This window comes from Ochotona princeps, chromosome 29, assembly GCF_030435755.1.
Source record: "Ochotona princeps isolate mOchPri1 chromosome 29, mOchPri1.hap1, whole genome shotgun sequence".
Classification (NCBI taxonomy): domain Eukaryota; kingdom Metazoa; phylum Chordata; class Mammalia; order Lagomorpha; family Ochotonidae; genus Ochotona; species Ochotona princeps.
In genome coordinates this window covers 3,985,195-3,994,007 of record NC_080860.1, presented here as the reverse complement: position 1 = coordinate 3,994,007, position 8,813 = coordinate 3,985,195, and the positions used below count along the sequence as shown (strand labels likewise).

Genomic DNA, 8,813 nt, shown 5'->3' with positions numbered 1-8,813 from the left:
CGGGTCTGAGGTGGGCCTGGTCTGAGGTGACCTGGGTCTGAGGTGGGCCTGGTCTCAGGTGGGCCTGGTCTCAGGTGGGCTGGGTCTGATGTGGGCCTGGTCTGAGGTGGGCCCGGGTCTGAGGTGGGCCTGGTCTGAGGTGGGCCCGGGTCTGAGGTGGGCCCGGGTCTGAGGTGGGCCCGGGTCTGAGGTGGGCCTGGTCTGAGGTGGGCCTGGTCTCAGGTGGGCCTGGTCTGAGGTGGGCCTGGTCTGAGGTGGGCCTGGGTCTGAGGTGGGCCTGGTCTGAGGTGGGCCTGGTCTGAGGTGGGCCTGGTCTGAGGTGGGCCCGGGTCTGAGGTGGGCCTGGTCTGAGGTGGGCCTGGTCTGAGGTGGGCCTGGTCTGAGGTGGGCCTGGGTCTGAGGTGGGCCCGGGTCTGAGGTGGGCCTGGTCTGAGGTGGGCCCGGGTCTGAGGTGGGCCTGGTCTGAGGTGGGCCTGGTCTGAGGTGGGCCTGGTCTGAGGTGGGCCCGGGTCTGAGGTGGGCCTGGTCTGAGGTGGGCTGGGTCTGAGGTGGGCCTGGTCTGAGGTGGGCCTGGTCTCAGGTGGGCCTGGTCTGAGGTGGGCCTGGTCTGAGGTGGGCCTGGTCTGAGGTGGGCTGGGTCCTGGGTGAGCCCTCATCTGACTGAGGTGGCCGGGTCTGAGGTGGGCCTGGTCTGAGGTGGGCTGGGTCCGGGGTGAGCCCTCATCTGACTGAGGTGGCCGGGTCTGAGGTGGCCCCGGGAAAGCTGACATCTGAAGGGGTTGGGGTGGGAGTGTCCGTGCTTCCTGCCCCTGCAGAGCCCACCCTGCACCCCCGCGGCCACCCCTCTCAGGTGCACGGGCTCTGCTCACCCTTTGGCGCGTCCCACTCTGGCTTGTTGGGAGGTAGTCGGAGGCCTGGCTGATGTTAGCTCTCTGTTAACAGCGTTGGGATTGAGCAGTTTTGTGCTGGAAAAGGTGGTGTGTGTTTTTCCTCCTGCAGATACATTTAGGGTGTGAGTTTATAGAGCGAACAGGTGGATGCTGGGAATGGGATTCAGTGCCAAGAAGGCTGGCTACAAATCCCACTTTTAACCTGCTTTAAAATCCTTATTTGAAAGGGGAAGAGGAGATCTAAACATCTGGTTCACTTTCCAAATGACCACAGTTGCCAGGCTCGACCAGACTGAAACCAAGGGCCCAGGACTCAGTCATATCTCCTGGGGGTCACAGGGACCCACATTTTTGCACCATCCCCCCTGCCTCCCAGGGTGTGTATTTGCAGGAAGTTGGAATGGGCAGCAGAGCCGGGACTTGAACCCAGGCACCCGGTCCTGCTGCCTCTGTGTCCACACCCACCCCAGAGTACATTTCAATTTTTTTATTTTTTGGAAAGCCAGATAGAGAGGAGAGACAGAAAGATCTGTCTGCTGATTCACTCCCCAAGTGGCCGCAATGGCCAGAGCTGGGCTGGTCCAAAGCCAGGAGCTTCTTCCAGGTCTCCCACATAGGTGCAGAGTCCCAAGGCTTTGGGCCGTGCTCCTGCCACCCACATGGGAGATCCAAATGGAGCTGCTGACTTTGGTGTGGCCCAGCCCAGGCCATTGTGGTCATTTAGGGGAGTGAACCAGCAGTTGGAAGATCCTCTCCCCCACATCCTCCTTCCCCTCTTCCCAATTCTCTGAAATTAATAAATGTTTAAAGAAAAGAGTCTAGGGCCCGGCGGCGTGGCCTAGCGGCTAAAGTCCTCGCCTTGAACGCCCCGGGATCCCATATGGGCGCCGGTTCTAATCCCGGCAGCTCCACTTCCCATCCAGCTCCCTGCTTGTGGCCTGGGAAAGCAGTGGAGGACGGCCCAATGCATTGGGACACTGCACCCGCGTGGGAGACCCGGAAGAGGTTCCTGGTTCCCGGCTTCGGATCGGCGCGTACCAGCCCGTTGCGGCTCACTTGGGGAGTGAATCCTCGGAGGGAAGATCTTCCTCTCTGTCTCTTCTCCTCTCTGTATATCCGGCTTTCCAATAATAATAAAATCTTTAAAAAAAAAAAAAAGAAAAGAGTCTAATCCCATAGAAAGAGAGGCCCTGTTGTAGCTTCTGTTGAGGTGTGGGCCCGGCGTTCCTGAGAGCAGCATCAGGGCCATGTAGAGGGCTGACACCGGTGTGGCACGTCCCAGCAGTAGGCTGGGGCGGCGGGCCCTGCAGATCATCCTGGCTGGTGTTTCTCCCAAGGAGACTCCACAGAGGATGTCAGATGCCGAAGGAAACCCTCCCGGAGAAAGAGCAGAGCTTACAGAAGCCCAAGCAGAGGAAGATGATGCGGACGACGAAGAAGTAGGAGACAGGCCCCAGGGGTCAGAAGACGAGCGCCCAGCAGTGCGGAGGTGGTCTCAGGGAGAGGAGGACGGAGAAGCGAAGGGTGGGCAGGGAGAGGAGAGAGAGGAAGAGGAGGAGGCCAGGGAGACAAAGGAGGAAGAGGAGAGGGACCGAGAAGGAAAGGGTGGGCAGGGGGAGGGGGAGGAGAGAGACGAAGAGGAGACCAGAGAAGAGGAGGAGGGGGAAGAGGAAGAGGAGGAGGAGGGGGAAGAGGAAGAGGAGGAGGAGGGGGAAGAGGAAGAGGAGGTCGGGGAGACAAAGGAGGAAGAGGAGAGGGACCGAGAAGGAAAGGGTGGGCAGGGGGAGGAGGAAGAAGAGAAGAGAGAGGAAGAAGAGGAGGTGGGGGAGACACAGGAGGAAGAGGAGGAGAGGGGAGAAGAGGAGGTGGGGGAGACACAGGAGGAAGAGGAGGAAGGTCTAGAAGCAAAGAGTGGGCAGAGAGAGGGGGAGCAAAAGGACATGGCAGAGGAAGAGGAGGAAGAGGAGGAGGAGGAGAGTGAAGAGGAGAATGAAGAGGAGAGTGAGGAGGAGGCTGGAGAAATACCGAGGAAGACCAGAGTGAAGCGCCACCGCCACCGCCACCGAGCCCAGTTGGAAAAAGTGACTTCTGACTCTCAGTTGGCCATAGTGGGCACTTCCTGGGTAAGTAGTAGCTGTGAGTTACTCACCCTCCATTCAGAACCATCAGCTGGGTGCTGAGCGGTGTCTGGGCTGGGGTGGTGGGGGGGAACACAAGACCACCCACCGTCTAGTGCCCTAGAGTGTGCAGGGTGGCAGGTCCGGAGCTGAGCCCCAGGAGGGGCTGCCAGGCCTAGTTCAGGACAAGGAGGCTGCCTGGAGGAGGTGTGCACGTAACTGACCTCCAGAGTCATGTTCCTGTCCCAGTGTCAGCGTGGTGAGGTAACTAGTGATTTCTCACAGACTTCTCCCGGTCTAAGGACCTGCGAGGGTCCTTGGCAGAGGGAGAGTCCTGCCACGGGTCCCTCAGGACCTGGACTGATAAACTGTGACTTCTTAAGCACAGAAGGTCTCGGTCTCCTTTGAAAGGCGTTTTGTAGTTGCCACACAGGGCTGATCTGAGCAGCTGGTTGGGGACAGAAGGACAGGGAGCTAGAGGTGCACAGCATACTGGAATCAGCATCTCTCCATGTTTCTTCCTTTCTTTCTTTTAAAGAAAAGCCACAACGCTAGCAAGGCAAAGAAGCATTCACTCGAGTCCGAGGACTCTGGCCCGTATGAGCTTCGGGGACACTCGAGCTCTCAGTATGAGTATCTGGATTTAGAGTCGAGCAGTTCGGAGGAGGAGCACAAGGTCGGTGAATATGAGATGCTTTCCTCAGGCCGGCTGGAGGGACCGACCAAGCAGGTACCCCAAGATGAAGAGGAAGAAGGGTCCAGGGCAGGAGCTGAGGAAGCCACACCCAGAAAGGAGAAGAGACGGAGCAAGCGCGTGTCCTACTCCCCGTACGAAGATGTCAGGGGGCACCCGAGCCAATTGGCGGCCTCCAGGCAGTCCCAGGTGTATACCTCCACGGAGGATGCGCTGTTCCAGAAGAGGGCCAGCCTGGAGGCTCACCCCTTGGTGAGTGAGACGTGGGCTTGGGCTTCCCCTCAGCCGCTGGCCGCACCCCGGTGCCCGGGAGCCTGATGCAGTTGGCGCTTTTGTGGTGGGGTGAGGAGAGAACACCAGAAGGCTAGAGTTTCTCAATTCAGTCGGATGTGCATGTGTGACAGAACATGAACCTGAACAGTGCCGCTGGGCAGGGAGGAAATTCCAGACAGAGTTGGTCTGTTGCAGAGGGGGTAGCCAGCCTGCTGCCTGGGCTTCCGGCTCGCTTCCCCAGACACCACTGCCCCCCTCTTTGCCCTCTTTCCCTGCTGTTCCTCTTGTTCTCCTCTCCTCCCACCTTCTCTCTGTCACAAACTCCTCCCCTTTGCCACCTTCACCTGGGCAGCTGTCTCTCCAAGCCCCTCAAGCCCCGCTTGGCAGAGGGAAAGCTGTGGGAGAGGGGAGGACGGGGAGAAGCATCAGGTGGCATGTGGGAGACTGACTGCCTTTGCCAAAGTGTGCCTGAGACCCACAGCCTGGAGGGAATAAAAATAGGATGGTTTAGCACGAGAGGGGTGGGGAGGACTCTTCTCCTTCCTCATCTGCTCCTCCCTGAGGCTGTGGGACAGAATCCATCCTCTTTCTTGCTCTTCTCTTTCCCTATAGATTCTTGCTTTTGACTCTGAATGACACACGCCAGGTCATGCAGGTCCTTGTGCACTAGGGGGCGTTTGAGGACTGGACTGGGGCCAGGTCTGAGGGGGGACGTGCAGGCTGCTAACCGCCTCCTTGCTGGGGGTTTGGCCCAAGGTTCTGTCCAGTAGCTTCCAGTTGCTGCAGGACCTGGGCAGGCTTTGGCCTTGTTCTGCCAGCAGTCTGTTCTGTCCCCTCCAAGGTGCCACAGCTATTAGTCTGACTCCCCACACAACCACACCCTTTGTGAGTTGATTTCACTCCTGGAGTTTGTACTTTCACTTTCTTTGACTTTCTTCATCATCTCTTCTTTTGTGAAAACCCATCTTGTATGGGGGCACTGCAGCATTTGTGGGAAGTGGAATTAGAAGGTGAGTTTGGGTACAAACCTGTGTCCTGAATGCACACGTGGCTCCCTGTGGCGTGTATTTGCTCTGCCCTCTGGGGCAGGTTTGAGGAAGGCAGAAGTTCATTCACTCCTGCCCCGCTCCCGCTTCCCTGGGGTCTGGGTGAGAGTTTGTTCCACCTGTGTCTCACTTGACCTTCCTTCATGCACTCACCCATGTGTGAGCTGCAGGCTGATGTGTACACACACACACACACAGCTTATGTTTAACTTTCATTGTCCTAAGACAGTGAAATATGGTGGATTTCTGCGAAATGTCTATTTTCACTTTATCTGTCTTGGAAGATTTCTATCGTTGGTGCCTGTAGTTTGTCCACCTCTTTTTAATTTGATCAGTTCCCTTTCTGAACATACTCCCACCTCTCCCTTCTCTGACATCCCTGCCTCAGGTCGCAGACCTACAGGAGCTCAGAGCAAATGGACATGACTGTGGGGTCAGCTCCCAGGCAGGAAACAAAGCAGCCAGCCTGTGCTCAGGGCTGGAAGTCTGAGAAACATCATGAAACAGTGAGGCTGATTTAGACAGTGAAGTGTTGACTTGCAGATCACCAGTGGTTTAAAAAAAGACCGACGGGGCAGGCAGTCCCGTGAGCGTGTGCTGTGACCGTGAGAACCGCACAGTGGTCTGCTGTGACCTTGATTGCCAAAGGACACAAGCCAGGCTTCTAGCCTTCAGGGATCTTTGATGTGGAGAATCAGTTTGTTAAATGGTGACGTGATCTCCCGGATGAACAAGAGGATGCCATGAGGATTAGCACATTTCCCAAAAGAACAATTTTTTTGAATACTTTGGCTTTGAAGAACCAACCAAATATTAAAGAATCCTGTTCCTAGAGGTTGCAGCTTGAGACGATTTTGATTCCATAATTCTACCACTCACACCCACATGGGACGAGACCTAAATAGAAACCCACATGACAAGGAGCGAGCAGATGGGAATGGCAAGGCACGGAAGGAAGGAGGGGGAGGGCAGTCCACCGCGGCGTCTGCTCTGTGTGCGACTTGGTATTCCAGCCTGGCCGAGGTCACATTCAAAGATGCAGAGCTGCCCAGATCTTGTTTCTGTCTTCCAGGGGGGCTCACCAAGTGCTTTCAGTACTACTGCATTCAAATAACTGGGCAATTGACTCAGTTCTAGCTTTTAAAATGTTTATCTTTATTGATTTGAAAGGCAAAAAAAGGGCCAAACAAAGAGAGGCAACAGAGAGCTTCTATCTGCTGGTTCACTCCCCAAATGGCCTCTGTGGCCAGGACTGGACGGGGCTGAGGCCAGGTACTGGGACTGTCATGTGTCGCCTTCCCATGCATGTCAGCAGGGTGCTGGAACATAAGGGGAGCAACTGGGACTCAAACTGGCGCTCTGAGATGGGCTGCCAGCGGAAGAGGTGACTTAACAGGCCACACACGGTGCCAACCCCACTCGTTAATTTTTTAAAAGATATTTTTTTTAGGCTTAAAGAGAACTGAATATTATACCATGTACATGTAGCGAAATATCACATGCTGATCTGTAGGTATAATTTTTTCAAAAGTATTGATTTGAAAGGCAGAGAGATAGAGAGATCTTCCTTTTGCCTGTTCAACCCTCAGCCAGAGGTGTGCGGCAGCCAGGCCTGGGCCAGGCTGAAGCTCTGAGCCTGGCACTCAGTCCTCCTCTCCCTCATCGGTGCCAGGGACCCAGGAGCTTGAGCCTGCCTTCTGCCTCCCTGGGCCTGAACCCCAGGGCTCCAGTCTGAGAGGCAGGCATCCCAAGCAACAGCTTAACTGCAGTGTCCAACTCCCGCCCAATATGTATACAGTTGTTATATTATCACAGAAGAGATTTTATTTTTAAAAAATCGGAAAAACACAGCAAAACCCTGAAGCAGAAGTCTGGTGAGTTTCCCGTGGCCCTCCCGCTGTCTCCACTTCCCGAATGCAGCCTGGGTCCTGGGCAAGAGTTGTGTTGTGCTTGCTCTGTGGAAACACTTTTTTAAAAACATTTATTTATTTTTATTTGGAAGGCAGGGTCACCAAGAGAGAGGAAAAGAGAAAGATCTCTGTTCTCTGGTTTACTCCCAGATGGTTGCAACGACCAGGGCTGGGCCCCCCACTTCATTTGGGTCTCCTGTATGGACTTGGGTCATCCACCATGGTGTTCCCGGGTCATTAGCAGGGAGTCAGATTGGAAGTGGAGCAGCCAGGACATGAACTGGCACCTGTAGGGATGCCTGGTTTGTGGGTGGTGGCTTCACTTACTTGCTAAGATTTGCTTTTTTTTATTGCAAAGTCAGATATACAGAGAGAAGGAGAGACAGAGAGGAAGATCTTCCCTCCAATGACTCACCCCCCAAGTGACCGCAACAGCCGGTGCTGCGCTGGTCTGAAGTCAGGAGCCAGGAACTTCCTCCAGGTCTCCCACACGGATGCAGAGTCCCAAGGCTTTGGGCTGTCCTTGACTGCTTTCCCAGGCCACAAGCAGGGAGTTGGATGGGAAGTGGAGCTTCCGGGATTAGAAATGGCGCCCATATGGGATCCCGGCGTGTTCAAGGCGAGGACTTTAGCTGCTAGGCCATGCCGCTGGGCCCAAAATTTGCTTTTTAAATGCAGATAATATTTCACATGCTGTTTTAGGCTGACTCTTTACATTTCTTTTCATGTTGTGGTAAAATAGTCACAACATTCGCTGACTGGACACGTGTGGGGGTGCAGATCTGGAGCGTGAGTGCATCTGCCTCCTCGGACGGCAGCCCCCACCTGCTCCCTCTCTAGAACCCTTCCCTCCTGCTCCCCTTGTCTCTCCCCTGCCCTCCACAGCCCTGCTTCCTGTCTCTGACCCTCACAGGCAGAGCCACAAGGGGGCGTGACCTCCTGCCGCCCCGTGGTGGCTGTGCCGTTGGATGTACCCATGCTTTCTTCATATCTTCATGAAGCTCACCCCGTGACCGGCTCATGGCGCATCTCAGAGCTGTGCAGCCTGATTCTAGAATGTTTCCCCATTGCTGTGCCTCTGTCCCTGCCCTGTTTCCTGTCTCGTGGATTTGCCTGTGGCAGGCACATCTTGCGTACAGAGTCATGGCAGGTGCCTGCCCCACAATGAGGCTCCTCTGATGCCAGATGTAAACTCATCCCTGCATCCCACCCCCTCATGGGCGCTCTGCCCAGGAGCCCTGCAACTGCCATCACACTCAGCACCCATGCGGCCCTTACCAGGTGTCCCCCTATCTTCCAGACCATGACCTGGACATACGGGTGGAACAGCTCGCTCCCTGTCTTCTACATCCACGAGGAACGCCATAGGGTCCTTCTATACGTGTGTGCGCACACCGTGGTCATCTACAACACCTTCCGGAACAAGCAGTACCACCTCCAGGTGGGTACCCTGTCTTCCCCCAGGGAGGAGGCTTATACCTGCACTTGGCCCAGGACCCGTCTTGCTCTGGTCCAGCCCTGCTTTGGAGGGAGTTCTTGTTGGCAGCAGCATGAGGAACTGGCCCCCTGTCTCTGCCTCTTGGCACCACACACATGCCCTGTGATGATCCAGGCCTCACAGGGCATGGCTGCACATTCACCAAGCCAAAAAGTGGGTGTCAAGATGCCTGTCTTAGGACAAAGTGAGGTTTGCAGTGATGTAGCGACAGCTGTCTGTCTCCTGACATGTGTGTGTTCAGCATGTCCGTGTCACTTCACTCCACACCTCTCCCTGTGTCCCCAGTGCCAGACTGTGGGGACACTTCTCACTCAGACACCCCACTTCTAGGGGTGGAAGCTTGGTCTGGTGGCCTGGTGAGCAGTTCCAGGGCACCCTCACATTG

The 8,813-nt window shown here is 55.7% G+C and overlaps 1 protein-coding gene across 1 annotated transcript in view; it reads left to right on the top strand.

Moving 5' to 3' along the window:
* Positions 1–2,830: 2,830 nt before the first annotated feature.
* CFAP251 (cilia and flagella associated protein 251) overlaps positions 2,831–8,813 on the top strand; it is a 35,553-nt gene continuing 29,570 nt past the window's right edge. The window contains exons 1-3 of the mRNA XM_058657002.1: positions 2,831–3,013; positions 3,546–3,953; positions 8,231–8,371. Coding sequence (XP_058512985.1) covers positions 2,831–3,013; positions 3,546–3,953; positions 8,231–8,371 — 732 coding nt within the window. The remainder of the gene's footprint in view (positions 3,014–3,545; positions 3,954–8,230; positions 8,372–8,813) is intronic.